This window comes from Pyxicephalus adspersus, chromosome 8, assembly GCF_032062135.1.
Source record: "Pyxicephalus adspersus chromosome 8, UCB_Pads_2.0, whole genome shotgun sequence".
In the NCBI taxonomy this organism is placed as follows: Eukaryota; Metazoa; Chordata; class Amphibia; order Anura; family Pyxicephalidae; genus Pyxicephalus; species Pyxicephalus adspersus.
In genome coordinates this window covers 51,030,709-51,046,180 of record NC_092865.1, presented here as the reverse complement: position 1 = coordinate 51,046,180, position 15,472 = coordinate 51,030,709, and the positions used below count along the sequence as shown (strand labels likewise).

Here is a 15,472-nt window from a genome sequence, read left to right as displayed (position 1 = left end):
TCCAGGATTGGAGAGTTCTTATAAGCCCATGGAGATGAATCCAATGAAAGAAAATAGAGCCCAGATAGGTAAATAATGTGGAAGCCCAAACAGGATTAGAACTGTGTGCTACCGGTGTGCCATGGTTTCACCCGCTGCATACATCTTCCCTAATAAATACTAGCCTGGTGGGTGAAACCATTGTATACATTGGGGACACAGACATCCAAAATGTTGAATGCAGAAGATTTTGGCAGTTGCAAGATTATAAAGACTTTAACCCCAATGAGATTTCTGCGGGCGATGAGTACCCCACAATCCCCCAAAAAATGGCACAAGAGCTTTGCTCTGATCTGAATCCCCTGGGTCTTTCTGGAAGGAGCGCAGGTGGAAGATTGGGGGCAGTTAGAATGAAATTAAAAATATTTTTGACAACAATAGGGGGGAGGGGATGTTGGACCTCATAGGCGGGCCTTGCCTTTTATACAAAGTAGCTTTAATAACTGTTAGAAGAATATGATTCTTCAATAATTGTCTTTGAATAATTTAGAAATAGAATACAAATGTCATCCAGCCCCCCTATCCCCCCAGGCAGCATGAAGCCCCCAGATCTGGCACTGTAGGAGGGAGAGCTGTACTCATTGACAGGGGGTGTGTTTATGCAAATCGCGGCTGGCTATTCGGGCGAATGAGAAGGTGTCAGTTATACGGGGCGGGCCAATAGCGGTGAGCGGTGGTCTAGGAAAGACGCGGGTGGGCGTGGCCTGTGCTCAGTGCAGCGCTGCCTGTCGCGGAGGGAGCATCGTTCTGTCAGAGTCCAGCCCGCAGCAGGTAGGTGCGCTCCGCGGTAGGTAGGTGACAACATTTAACATCATAACTCCTCCCCACCGGTGTTTCTTTTCCCGCAGGTGTGACCCCCCCCCATGTCGGGCCGAGGGAAATCCGGCGGCAAAGCCCGGGCCAAGGCCAAGTCTCGTTCCTCTCGGGCCGGGCTCCAGTTCCCCGTAGGCCGCGTCCACCGGCTGCTTCGAAAGGGCAACTACGCGGAGCGGGTGGGTGCCGGGGCCCCGGTGTACCTGGCCGCCGTGTTGGAGTACCTGTCCGCTGAGATCCTGGAACTGGCGGGCAATGCCGCACGGGATAACAAGAAGACCCGAATCATCCCCCGACACCTTCAGCTGGCTATCCGCAATGACGAGGAGCTGAACAAGCTGCTGGGAGGGGTGACCATCGCCCAGGGGGGGGTCCTGCCCAACATCCAGGCCGTGCTGCTGCCCAAAAAAACCCAGAGCTCCAAAAAATGAGACAGCCAATGGAAAGGATGGGGGGGGGTCATATACAATTTGGGGGGTAAAATGTGACTGCGCCCAGTACCACAAGGGTTAATGCACTTTGCATGACTTGCACTGGACTCCCAAATACAAAATTCCTTCATTTCCTGCAAATTTTGGGGGGGAAGGGGATAACAATATGGTGCACACGCTTGGGTCACATGACCACTATAGGGTGCCAATGTGAGCAGAGGGGTGCTGAGCTACCTCTAAAAATGCTGATTTCCTGCATGACCGGCCCACATGCTAACACTTATGTCTTCTCCTATTGGTGCCGCTGATCATGTGACCTGGGACTTGAGCGCCGTGTGACCTGCTTTTTACCACTCAATGCCTATTTATAAAGCAGTGATAGGGACATTTTGCCTTTTCACCCCAATTTTTTTTTAATTTTACATCATCACTGAGATTTCTTTTTACCTGAAATTTTCATTAGATTTTATTCTTCATTTGCTACATAGAATTAGCAGTTTGTTGGAGTTTTTTTCCTAGAGGATTTTACCGCTTGTTTTATTCATTTTATCCTTTGTGCTACTTTTGTATCTTTTTGACTTTTTAGGGCAATGTGTGGACAAGGAAGAAATGCATATTGATTTAAGAAATTGGCATCTTAAATTGAATCTTGTGCATGCTGGCTGGGGCAACATTTTCATATATATGCCATTTTCTATGGGCACACATTTTGCATTGGCACAGGCAGGGTAGGTGGTCTGAATGTAAATCAGTTACACTTTTTAAATTTTATTAAATGCCAGGAAGCAAAAAAAGTATCTCCCTGCTCACCTACTTTCTAAAAAAAAAGCCAATGGGAAGAGAGGGGTCACTGTGTGTACCCAAAAATGATTTAGCACCAGCAGATGCTACTTTTCCAAGGTCCACCCCTGAGGTTTATAGAGGAGCAGCGTGCCCATTGCAGAGTATTACACCCTCATTTTTGTATTGCCAGGTCAGGTGCAGGTATTGCAAAGTGCTTTGCTCCTCTTCCTGGGACTTTCATAAATAGGAAGTGAAAGTATGAATCAGAGAATAACTGACAGACTTCCAAATGTCATTCCTGAATCAGGCAGAAGTAATGAAAAACAGCCTGAATCTGCATGTGGCTCCGCCTCCTTTACCTGTCTTCTAGTTCAGCTTTTCACAGTGCAGCCAATCACCAGTCCTGAGTGCTGTCACGTGGTCACTTTAGGTTTGCGGAGGAATTTCTGGGGTTCCAGCAAAGACTCTGCACTAGGCGGGGGTAAGAGGAGGCTCCATATGGTGATGGGAGTACAGCTAACTTACCTTACAGTGGGGCAACCCCTAGGAGCTAAATACTCATCTAGGGAGAATATAAAAATAATACATTTACTTATTTCCTTTGCAAGCTCCTTCTCCATTTAACTGCTCCCTGTAGCTTTTTCTGGGAACTGCATTCTCAGGCACTGATATCATGCTCTAATCTGCAGGTCAAACAATCCTGCGGTGTAACAGAGGATGCTGAGGACCCACCCACATAAGCGGTTCTCGCCCCCGAGGAGCTGAGGGATAATTAAACATGCTGTATAAATCCCTTCTAGAGCTAAATAAGAATTTAACTCTTGATGGACAGGGTCACCCCACTGCTAGGGGAGTTTTTTTCAGTTTTAATCTTTATATATCCCCTGTAGGGTCTCCTAAAACAGTAGAGGGGTACACACTAATTCCAACAGCAATAGTATTCATTTTGGGATGTGTCCCCTTTAGATTTTTGCTCCTGAAGAACTAATACCCTGCGCCTCCAGTAGAGGGATCACGTCTCCTCTTCTGAATGGCGCAGGCTCACAGTACATACCATCAAACCTATTATAGGCTAGAAGTGTCACATGACTTTAGCGTGTTCCGCTGTGATTGTCTGAAACTCTTTTTTAGTAGTTTTGTGATGTGTTGTTTGAGGGAGATTGGCGTGTCATTGGCTTGAAGGTCCCGTGTTTATACTTAAGTGTCGTTTTAGAAACCCATGAGCTGGTTTTCCACATCATAGTGGCAGATAAATTCCGCGCTGCGAAATGGTTTGCACCTTGCAATGCCGAATATTGAAAATGCCACTTAAAGTGGACCTGTCACACACAGGGGTATATAGATGCCAGGATAGAATGAGATCATTTTCTATGCTTTGAATGAAGCTCATACAAGTACCAGAATCCATTATTATCCTTTTGTTCTGCAGCACTGGGTTGCAGGATTCAAAATGAAGGGGCAGCAATGGAGCTTAAAGTGATAAATTGCTGCTATTTAGGGGTCATGTGATCATATGACTCAGCCAATCAAGGAAATAGGATTTCGGAGTTGTTCAGTCCTGTCAGAGCCAGGAATAAAAAAAAACCCTGGGGACACCACTGCCAATGGCCAGCAATGAACACATGTAAAATAAAAAATGTTGACACCAGCAGTTCTCCATTTTGCAAGTACTTACCTGACGTTAGAGACTTGCCCAGCAGTTTATATCATTGCGTGTACATCAAGCTCATCACACTCGTTGTACTGTCACATTTGTGTGATTCATTACAAACATTCCAGCCTGAGCATTAGATTGTGATGTGTAACAGCTCTCGCTTTGCCATTTTATTTAAAAGATCTCAAACAGGATGATGGTAAATAACATTGTATGTGTTAACGTCATTCCCTAGAAGGGGGTTAGATACTCACTATGGCCACTCAGATGCTGACAAAGGGCTCTAACGCTATCCCAAAATCGACAAGGCCAGGCTTATCATTTCTTATTACATACCTATAACAAGTCCCACAACCTAGCTTAAGGAGAACTCTGGGCAGTCAGGATTAGGTCCCCGTTTATCCAATTTGCTTGTGTTGCGTGTGCACTCTTTGTAGAAAATGAGACTGACATAGATAGGGACCTGGCATTTCACTGGATGTTATGTACATTTCATGCTGATTGGAGATCTCCCGGTGACGATGGACCCCTTTATGGACAATAGAGGACCTTGAACTCTGCATCGTACTGATGATGTTTCTGTGCACTGAAAGTTTCCTGGGCGGCTCTGTGATCTGGGATGGAAATGGCTGTAATTTGTGTCACTCGTGTGTTTAATTTTTTTTACTTGTCTGTAGAAGCACTTTAATGGATGGAAATCGTTTCTTAATATTAAATGTCTTTTTCTATTTGAATGTGTCAGTAAACCATTGTATCCCCAATTTTATCTGGGAGTGCCGTGTTGTTTTCTTTTTTTTAAGTTGCGATCAAATATTATACTGTGTTTGATTGAATATTGTGATTTCTGAAGAGGCCACCCCAGCCGGGGCACATAGACCTTCCAACTGCACCTTTCTGGCAGATACAGAATGCTGGATCTCTATCAGCTGGAAGCTCTGTACCTGCCAGAACCGTACACCTGGAAGATCCGGGACACTGGGAGTCTTCTGGTTGGAAGTCACTCAATGACCACTGGTAAGTGAGTGAATTTTCTTTCTATCTATCTCTTGCTTTTTCTTCCTCACTCAGTCTCTCCCTCTCTCTTCCTTTCCAACTCTCTCCCTACTTTTCTCTTGTTTATCTCCTTATTCTCTCTCCCTCCCTCTCTCTCTCTCTCTTTCCTTTCTCACTCCCTCTCTCTTTCAGTCCCCCTCCCTCACCCCTTCTTTTTCTCTGTCGCCCTTTCTCTGGCCCTCTCTCATTGGGCCTGATTTATTAAAGCTCTCCAAGGTTGGAGAGGATACACTTTCATCAGTGAAGCTAGGGGATCCAGAAAACCTGGAAAGGATTTATTTGAAGTAATTTGATATTTGCTAGCAAATGTTTTGAATCCTGGACCAGATCCCATTCCAAGTTTGCTGGATAACCCAGATTCACTGAAGAAACACATCTTAGAAGTATGCCTGTCACTGCTGGAGAAATAAACAGAGACTGGCAAATATGAAGTGCCCCTAAAGCTCCCTTTACCCCTTGCTATTTTGTAATTTGGGGCATGGGGAAAAGAAGGTAGGGGCCCTGGCCTTGGAAAGAAGGTGTCTGCATTAAGCCTTGTCCTACTGTTCTTTAGGCCTTTGATCTATTCCAGAGTTACAGAATTCATTAAAATGTTCTCATCCAACACTTATGACCAAATACCTGGAGCCCTTCTGGGTGCTGTGGAGCCATTCATTGCTTGCTACATCAGAAACTGGAAGGGGGAGGCCTGGAGGAGGAACCCAGACCTGACATTGGGGAAGCAGACACACATTGTACCAGACATAGATTCCCCGGAGTGTAATGCAGACCTGGGCAACAAGTGAGGCTTCTTTTCCTAATGGATACAGAGTAGGAGAGTTCTGATCATTTACTGTTTGTCGAGCAGAAAGTGCAGGGAAATCTCCTTAAAGTGGGGCTCCGCCCATTCAACCTGAAGCCCCCACCCTGGTGTTTTTATTATCCCTTATATCCTGCAGTCTCCATGTCTGGTGATGTCACGGCGGCCCAGCCTGCATGATAGCGCCCCCTAGGGGTTACAGGGAGGGCAGCCAGGGATAGATAAGGTTGGTGAAGACTGGAGAGGCTAAAGGTAAACTAGAAGTTTTTTTTTTTAATATGGGTCAGAGGATATTTATATTTATAAAGCTGAACTTTAAAATGTGACAAAATGAAGCAGTTAAAAAAACAAAAATTAAAAGTGTCCCCATAGCAGTTTCCTTCACTTCTCTGCTCCCACATTATAGTAGTTTGTCTAATCGGATTTATTCTGGCTAGAGACAGTGCCAACATTTCCCCCAATCTGCAGTTACATAATCACTATGCTAAACTCCGCCCACTGATATAACACCACCGTCTGGAAACGCCCACTTCACATTGTACCCATTTTATCCCCGACCTAATAGTTTAACTCCATCCCTTCCATACCAGATCCTTACCTGTGGTAAATATTTTCCGTTGGCATATCGTTGGGTTTTGCCAAGACCTAGGAAGACTCAGATCTGAAGAACACTTGGCCAGCCGCATCTGTCCTGCCATTGTATGGCTTCTATTAAAGGATAACGCTTCATTAACCAAAACTGTAACGGAAGAGTTAAATCCAACCTTCATAAACAAACAGAACTGCGCCCTCTAGAGGCGGAGAACCGTACACAGCTTTCAACACCAAATAACGGACCTACGCAGTGCTGGCGCTGAAAGCGGAGCAATAAAAAGATATTAAAGTCTGCCCTCTCCCAAAATCACAGGCAAGCCAAGAACCAGATTTCAGGCTTCCTTTTTTGATTCAGAATGCCATTTGATCTGCCTGCTCACAAAACTACCAACATTTAAGTTAATTGACCGAAATCAGCTGAAATTTCATTTACATTAGTACCGTCCCCACAATGGTTATTTATTTTTATAAACGTACCACAGCATCAATTAATTTGTATTAACCCTTCTCCTAAAAACACTTCAATTTCTGTTGAGACTAAAGATTTGCAATCCTATTTGCATTAAGCCCGCCCATAATGTTCGTTTGACAGCTTCTATTTCATTAACGACGCCCACAACTCGTATTAAGCCTTACCCACCCTACAATAGCAAATCATTAGCCCCGCCCACAATAGACAGCTTCAATGTAATTAGCCCCGCCCATTACTATTTCACTTTTTGACCCACAACAGCTAGAAGCCATTTGCCGCCACCCCTCCGTACTCAATCAATACAACGTCATACAAAAAACAAACATTTTAATCATATTAAAAAAAATATGTACAAAAAAGTAAATCTACCAAGCCTGGGTTATATATTGCAAAGACAAAACCATGCAAGTTCATAAGGGGGTTCCGGCGAGTCTCCGCCGATAGAAGCGGCAGCAAGTTAACCCTTCCTGTCCCGGGATTGCACTTAGCTGCGCTTGGCTTTCTACAGGAATCTTCTGTATACAAAATAATGAAAGTCTCTCAGATAGGAAAGCGGCAATGTCCAGCAATTGTCCGATTTATTTGGTCTTCTTGGCTTTCAGAGCCTTAGGCTTGGCCGCCTTCTTCACTTTCTTGGTCGCCTTGCTGCTGGAGACCTTATTGGGGCTCTTGGCTGCAGGCTTGGCCGGGGCTTTCTTTGGGGAAGGCTTGGCGGCCTTTTTTACGGACTTCTTGGGGGTGCTGGCGGGCTTTTTAGCTGCAGGTTTGGCGGCGGGCGCTTTTTTGGGCACTGCCAGCCCCTCCAGCTTCTTTTTGTTGAGGCGGAAGGAGCCATTGGCACCGACTCCCTTCACCTGCAGCAAGGTGTCATTCTGCACCAGAGCCTTGACAGAGTACTTCAGGTAGGTGCGGCCGTTCTGCTGGTCGAACCAGGACACCTTTTTGGCTTCGTTGTAGATTTTGGCCAGGGACGAGCCGTTCCTTTCGCCCAGCTTGCGAATGGTGTCCACAACCAATTGGCTGTATTTGCCCGGCTGGTTCTTCTTCTTTTTGCCGGACTTCTTAGCGGCAGCCGGGGCAGCTTTGGCTTGTTTGCTGGCGGCTGGAGCGACCTCGGTCTGAGCCATGGCTACAACGGGGAGATGTTCGTCTCTGGCAACTATCCTCTGCTTCTCCGAGCTGTCTGTGACAGAATGACGCTTGCCTCTGGTGCTCCGCCTTCTTTTATACATAAAAAGCGGACCAAGTTGAGAACAACAACATCTCTCATCATCATTCGCCAGAGACTTGTGTTTTTTCTCCCACATTTCTCAGTATTTTTCACTCACCCAAAGCCCCCAGGACCGTTACCACCAACCCATAGCCATCTCCAGACCTCCCGCCGCCGATCCCCCTCGAAAACCTGAAGTCTTAAGGCGAAATTAAACTTAAAATCGGCGAATTAATCAGCGCACCCCTGTCCGTCATAGCCCTAGCGGTGGGTAGGCGCTCTGTTTGGGGGCAATTTTCTCACAGTAGGGGGTAGATTTCGGGGAAGAAGAAATACGGAGGAGAAAGAGGGGTTTCTGACAAAGCAGGCACAATTTATTGGGGGTCTCTAGGTGGAGGGGATCGGGAATTAGAAGGAATTTAATTTGGTGCAAGTAACACAGAGCGCCCCTCACGTGATCCTGGAGCTGGGGAATGATGGTGAGGTTGGCACCTGGGTGGAAGAGGGTACACCTGGCACTCATTCATCTTCTGAGGTCTGGTATGTAGGTCTGAAGTCATAGAGAAACTTTTTTTTCTTACAATTCAATTTATTGTAGCTTCTTACTGCAAAACAGTAAACAACTATATAACATTATGAGGTTACAATTATTTATCAGTTATAATTGTATGGATCACAATGGGAATTATCTCTGAATGTTTACTTTGTATCTTTTATATCCTTGTAGATGTTTTGTATCTTTTTATAGCCACAATGAAATTGCAGCCTAGAAAACTAAAACAAGTTAATGTAAATCCAGAATCCTAAACTGCACCATGATTCCCAAATCCCCCTAGGAAAATGAATAATATTAAACGTTTATATATTAGCTGGGTATATTCATACTGTATCTGTGGCAAGCACACACTCTTATTGGGACTGAATTATTAAAGCTCTGCAAGACTGGCTATCACGGGAGAACCTGGATAATCCAGCAAACCTGGAATTGATTTCTTAAAATCATTTGCTATTAGTTGGCAAATGTTTTCAGTCCACAACCAGATCTATTCCAGGTGTGCTGGATCACCCAATTTTCCTCCATAATAGTCTATCTTCTCCAGTCTTCAAGAGCTTTAATAAATCAGGTATTTATGTGTACGCTACAGTAAAGGGCAGCGCCATTCCTCATAAGTCTGACCCGATGCTGTGGAGCTTATGAATTTTAAATTTAAAAAAAAAATGCGGTGCAAATGTGACAGTTGTCAGATGTTATCAGAAAATAAGAAATCATGTTTACCCTACTACCAAGAAACCATTATTGGAACTGTCAATGTAGCTGGGGCTTGGTAGGTGAGTTATCTATATTCACCTGGATGGGTGTGTGAAATTGCTGAGTGTGTCCTGTATAATGGTGAGGAAAGTGCAGGTCAACCTGACAATCACATTTCAGTTTATGGATGTTGGATCTGTGAAAGAATTCTTCTTCTTTGTATTGTGACAAATTGAGTGATATCTGACTTTTGTTTCTATCTATCTATCTATCTTTCTATGTATCTATCTATCTATCTATCTATCTATCTATGTATCTATCTATCTATTATCTATCAATCTATCTATCTATCTATTTATCTATCTATTATCTATCAATCTATCTATCTATCTATTTATTATCTATCTATCCCTCTATCTATCTATCTATCTATCTATCTATCTATCTATCTATCATCTTCTTATCTATCTATCTATCTATCTATCTATCTATCTATCTATCTATCATCTTCTTATCTATCTATCTGTCCTCTGACAACCCCCAACCTCTGACTGGACAGTGAAAGCAGAAGCAGTGCAGTGATGAGCTTACTCTGCTCTACACTCCTTTAGTACAAGATCAGGTGATGTGTCATCCCCCAAATGTACACTAGTCATCTCTGCATATATAATCCCCCTCTAAAAAACTCTAATTGCATTGTTATTGATCTCATTTTCCCTGTCCGGATCACTTAGTGTTTATGCTATCAGGAGTGGAGGTCAGGGATCTGTGATCAGTGCCCATGTAACCAGTAACCTCACCGAGAGGGTCCTTCCACTCTGCCACAGGAAGAAGTCACTAAAATATTAGGTGACAAAGAAGTTGGGGAAGCCGATCCACTGGTAATTTTGTGCTTGAATGACTGATGTGAATAATTTGCCATTTAGTGTACAATCAGATTTTCTGTTTATAGTCGGGTCCCCAGGAACATGAAAAGCAGGCCCAGGACCACATCACCTCATGGGACCAAGTGCAGACACAGGACCTTCAGGGCAAAGGACAGATGGTAGACCAAGATGTTAAAGAGACATTTTGTCCCCTGAGGGTGATCATCCTTGGTTACCAAGTGCGGACACATGAAGTCCAAGGCAGAACTCCGGATGGTCACCTCTACATCACCCTAGGGGACTGAATGCAGATAGAAGACATTCAAGTCAAGCCTGGAGATGGACTCTCTATTCATCACGGCAGTGCACCAACTGCTCATATAGAACATGGCAATCACACCATTGTACCACGTGGAGACAGAAGACATCCAGTGTAGAGCTGTGGATGGTCTACCTCTACATCAGTCTAGAATATTAAGTCTAGACACAAGACCTCCAAGGAGATGGTCTACCTCTACATCACCACAGGGTACCAAGTGGAGACACAAGACCTCTATAGTAGTTCTGTGGGTGTGGATGGTCTACTTCTACATCACCCCTAGGTACCAGGTTAAGGTTCAGACTCAAGATGTCAAAGGCAGGGTTTTGGATGGTCTACCACTACACTATCAAAGTGTACCAAGTACCAACAAAGGACATCCAGGGCAAGACTCTGGATGGTGTACCTTCACATCACCCCATGGTACCAAGTGCAGAGAAAATACATCAATGACAGCGCTATGGGCAGTCCACTTCTACACCATTCAAGGGTACCAAGCAGAAGATGTCCAAGGACATCCAGGTCAGGTCTGTGAATGGTCCATCTCTACATCACCTCAGTGTACAATGTGAAAACAAAACAAAATCCAGGGTCTACCTGTACATCACCCCAGGGTACCAGCTGGAGACACAAGAACAGCATGGAGGTGCTGTGGATGGGCCACCTCTCCATTCACTGCCCAAATTGAGCCTTCACATGGATTTTTATGAGTTGGTGTCTTTTTTTTCTCTCAGTTCCCTGGGCTTACATCGGTTCCCATGCTTCTCTAAAAGGACAGTGCAATGGGGAACAATTGTCTTTGATGACCTGTGCTGAGTGCTTTGATCTCTAGAGACTTGTTTCTGTAGCTGCCAGAAGATGTTTCTAGCTAATAAAAGTTCCTGCTATTTTTTCTCAAAAACCTTTAGAAAGTGATTTGCCCTCCTTTACCCCCATTTGTTTATGTGAGTCTGGGAGCTTTACATGGGCAGATGTTATTTTCTGATACCAGAAACATGTCACGTATGGTTGTGTTCTCACCAAGAAATGCAATGACTTTGCTCGGTCACCAATCAGCGTCAGAATGATTTGGGATGGAGGGGTGAGGGTGTAGAACCTCTGATGGGTCTTTATTACTATCTACAGTATATCGAGTATTTATATTTACTCTCTATTGACATTTTGACCACTTTTTGGGGTTGAAAGTGAGGGGAAAACCAGTTACAGCAAATGGCGACTCTTGTTTTGTGACAAATGTCTATTAAGAGATTTCCTAAATTTTGAGAGATTTTCTCTCACTTTCAATGAATGCTGGCCATTTCATTTGGGAGGATCACCTGATGATGACAATAGTGGGCCACGTCTGCTTAATGAGAGTTAAAATGTCAGCTTGTAGTCTACATCTGAAGCCTATATGACAAGATGACAACGCAGAAGCAGAACTAGGAGATGTGGACAGGAAGTTGTCACCCTATTGCTGGAAGTGCCTGAATATGGACATCTATGACAGCATCAGTTTTGACTTTATATGAAATATGAACACTTGTTAATGAATAAATTGGAAATGCCATTGTTGTATGAGAAACCAACGAAAGCTCTGTTACTGTCACCATTGCTGATTAGATTAATGGATCTTTGCAGTGAACATCTCATGGAGACTTTGACACAAACTTGTTTAGCCAATGTTTACCTCGGCAAACAAGCAGTAAATGGGAGCCTGTTGATAAGGTGTATGGTGGGCAGGATTCCCATTGGCTGGTGTTTGTGTGCGACAGCCCATGTGATGAACCTGCTGTTGTCACCAACCTATAGGAATGCTGCCCACTGTGTACCTTAACAATTGGCTACCATCTGAGGCTAAAATGTTAATTGTTAATGTCTCAACCGTGTGCGCCTAATGTGCCCAAATATCTGCAGAAGTTTTTGGTCATTGAGAATTTCAAGTCAAACTCCCTGTGGGATCTCATTTAAACCCCATGCTATCTTATATACAGCATGACTTTTATTGTTAAAGGAAACTTTTTATACTGTGAGAATATAAAAACCGATCTGGGTCTGTTATTCACAGCTTCCCTGGTTGGTGTTCTGATACTTGGCCTTGAACACCTTCCAAATCACTGACCCAGAAAGTGAACGTAGCTCAGGTCTTCAGCTAAATGATGCACAGTTACCTGCATGCTTGTTTCCTGTGTGCGACTGACACTACTGACCCCGAAGGATCAGCCTTACATACAGCCAATTAGCATTCTGTAGAATAAATTCAGCAATGGCAATTTACATAATCTCTCAGTGACAGGTCCACTTTAAGGTGAAAGGGACAACATCTATGCAAAGCTAGTACCTTGCTATTGATCCTTCATTGGATCTGAGACTCAAATCCTGGATGCTAAGGAGATTTTTGGCATCATTCCCTCTATCATGTGTCAGGTATGGGGATTGCATGCTTCTCCCATACCTGTAAACCAACTGTGACGGAGCAAAATGATAAGCCGGGAAGGGGGGGAGGGCTCTATGCAAAGACATTGAGCCTGATTTATAAAAGCTCTCCAAGACTAGACAAGATATATTATCATGGGAGAACCTGGCTGATGCAGCAATGCTGGAATAAATCTGGCCCAGGCCTACTAGCAAATAATTGAAAGAAATCCATTCCAGGTTTGTTGGATCACCCAGGTTTTTCCCCATGATAGTCTATCTTCTCCAGTCTTGGAGAGCTTTCATTATTCAGGCCCATAACCATATTCGATTGATTGGGAAATGTTTTTTTTTTGCATGATCATCATCCTGCAGTACACTGAGCTGTCATCATCAATATATAGAAAAGACTGCCAGTATAAAATAATAATGCTTTGCTATTTCTTCCTGCTCAGTGACAATATTATAAGCAAAGCTTTTTTTTTTTATATTCAGCATAAAAAGTAACCAAACAATATTCTCATAGATGTCTTCACATAAAAAGAACATCAATGTGCAAAAGAAAGCAACACAACAATAAAAAAATGACATTGTGGTCCCAGCAAGGATATTGCTTACAAAACAAGCAAAAAATCATAAAAAACATCAAAAACTTTGCCATCACCTTAATCACCCCCCTGACAGTCCGGTGAGGGAGCTGTCACATCAGTCCGGCCCCCTTGCACACCGTTGCTGCAGACGCTCATAGAAAAGCTCGGATTGTTTGCTAGAAGAGTATTAGCAGTCACAAAACCAGCCGGATAAGGATACTTATTTCCAAATGTGGCTTATTTTTAGAAAATTAGATTTGAAAATTACAGGCACGTCAAATTTCGAGTTTTGGGAATCAAGGTGCGGCAGGCTCAGTGCTTTAACGTAAGCGGCTCAGTCTCGATATGGAAAAGTCCATTGCACATACTGGGAAAGGTTCTTCTTGTTCCTTACCCTGCTCTCCAGGCCCGGAGGGGTGTTAGGGACCCTTCGGCCCCAAGGACGACTAATAATATTGCACAAACAGAAGGAAAAGCATTCTGGATGGGCAGAAGCAACAAGTCACATTGTGTCCTGCTAAAGTATGGAGATCTTCCAAGGTTCCACCATGACTTCCCAATCTTCTCCACACCCCCTCATGCCTTTCTGGTCTTGTGCACCTTGACCCCGCTGGGCTTGCCCGCTTTTTTCACCTTCTTGTTCCCGCTGGTGGCTGCCTTCTTCTTGGCGCTCTTGGCCGCTGGCTTGGGGGTGCTCTTCTTGGGCTTCTCCTTCTTGGCTTTGGCCTTTTTGGGACTCTTTTTGGGTGCCGCTTTCTTGGCGGGAGGTTTGGGGGCAGGGAGGGGCTTTTTTTCAGGGGTTCCCCCCTCTAGCTTTTTCTTATTGAGACGAAAGGAGCCATTGGCACCAACGCCCTTGACCTGAACCAAGGTGTCATTCTGGACCAGAGCCTTGACGGAGTATTTCAGGTAGGTGCGGCCGTTCTGCTGGTCGAACCAGGAGACCTTCTTGGCTTCGCTGTAGATCTTGGCTAAGGAAGAGCCGTTCCTCTCATCCAGTTTTCGGATGGTGTCAACCACCAGTTGACTGTACCTGCCGGGCTGGTTCTTCTTCTTGTTCTTCTTTTTGGACCTGGTGGAGGAGGCTGATGCTTTGCTTCTCCTGCCAGAAACCCTTTTGCCAGATTCCTCCTCCTCTTCTTCATCCTCCTCCTCTTCATCCTCCTCCTCCTCAGTGGTGGGGACATTCTCCTCCAGCTGTAGGGACATGATTGCTGTGTATGTACCGGTTCTGATCAGAGCTGCAGCTTGTCTGATCCTCCAGTCGGGGCTCTGCTGCTCTTGTACTGGCTGAGCGGACCGAATTGAGAACATCACCAGCTCCAGCAGATCTTTGCATCAACTTGTGTTTCTTCTTTCCCATTCTGCCCCCTCTGCCCCTCTGTGTAAGACCCCCCAGCTTTATTACCCCGCCACCTCTCCCCTGCAGACGCTTCTCCATGCAGCCCACAGTAGATCTGCCCATTGGCTGCCCCAATACCCCTCCCAGGTGCAATTTAAAAGCAGCACCCTGCAAATGTCTTGCGGCAGCGGATAGGGGGCTGTTGTTTGCAGGCTTCTATCTCCCTCCCACCTGGTCATCAGGGGATTAAATTACAGGGATGGGAAGAGAACAGGTTAAACACGATGCTGCCCACTATTCCAGAATTCTCCACGTTGGGGGACATTTAAATTAATAGCTTTCATTTGTCGTAACTAACACAGGGGGCGCCCTCTAGCGGCAGCACTGCGCAATGACACATCAGTAGAAATCTGAATTAATGAAAAAGGAGTCACGCCTTTCTCCATTGTTTGTACACAGAGCTAAGCATGGAGAGATGACACTGATTATGGAATAGGATCTGGATCATAAAATGTCCAAAAGAAGAAAAAAAAATGTCAGTTTCAACTTTTGTCCTGATAGATGGTTTTAGAAGAAAAAAGAGTACCTGTCATCCAGCAGCTGTTTTGAGCAATCTAAAATGTACATAGGAAATTCACCTACAGAATTTAAAGCAGAATGCTCAGCAAAAATATGTTAGGAACAAAACTCTAATAAAAGATCAAATAACAAGGTCAGATTTGCTGCATTTTTTTCAACAATCCCTCACAATACTTTTTTCCTAGCGGCCAATGTCCTCTGATGACCTAAATCTTCTGAGCCCAGGTTGTCCTGAGACTTATACCTGCCTGTGATTGGACAATGAAGCTAGAAGCAGCACATTAA

At 44.5% G+C, this 15,472-nt stretch overlaps 3 protein-coding genes across 3 annotated transcripts; 1 reads left to right on the top strand and 2 right to left on the bottom strand.

Moving 5' to 3' along the window:
* Nucleotides 1-722: 722 nt before the first annotated feature.
* On the top strand, nt 723-4,486 carry LOC140337051 (histone H2A type 2-B). The gene is made up of 2 exons (XM_072420564.1): nt 723-810; nt 888-4,486. Exon 2 carries the CDS (start codon nt 903-905, stop codon nt 1,281-1,283), a length of 381 nt encoding a protein of 126 aa, XP_072276665.1. The 5' UTR covers nt 723-810; nt 888-902; the 3' UTR covers nt 1,284-4,486.
* A 2,462-nt stretch (nt 4,487-6,948) lies between these two features.
* On the bottom strand, nt 6,949-7,960 carry LOC140337049 (uncharacterized). The gene has a single exon (XM_072420560.1). It carries the CDS (start codon nt 7,943-7,945, stop codon nt 7,217-7,219), a length of 729 nt encoding a protein of 242 aa, XP_072276661.1. The 5' UTR covers nt 7,946-7,960; the 3' UTR covers nt 6,949-7,216.
* Nucleotides 7,961-13,095: 5,135 nt separating this feature from the next.
* On the bottom strand, nt 13,096-14,595 carry LOC140337048 (uncharacterized). The gene has a single exon (XM_072420559.1). The coding sequence runs from the start codon at nt 14,578-14,580 to the stop codon at nt 13,843-13,845; it is 738 nt and encodes a 245-aa protein (XP_072276660.1). The 5' UTR covers nt 14,581-14,595; the 3' UTR covers nt 13,096-13,842.
* Nucleotides 14,596-15,472: the final 877 nt, after the last annotated feature.

Coding starts and splice junctions, on each gene's coding strand:
- LOC140337049 (XM_072420560.1), bottom strand. CDS start 7,945: ATGTGGGAGAAAAAACACAAGTCTCTGGCGAATGATGATGAGAGATGT.
- LOC140337051 (XM_072420564.1), top strand. CDS start 903: ATGTCGGGCCGAGGGAAATCCGGCGGCAAAGCCCGGGCCAAGGCCAAG.
- LOC140337048 (XM_072420559.1), bottom strand. CDS start 14,580: ATGTTCTCAATTCGGTCCGCTCAGCCAGTACAAGAGCAGCAGAGCCCC.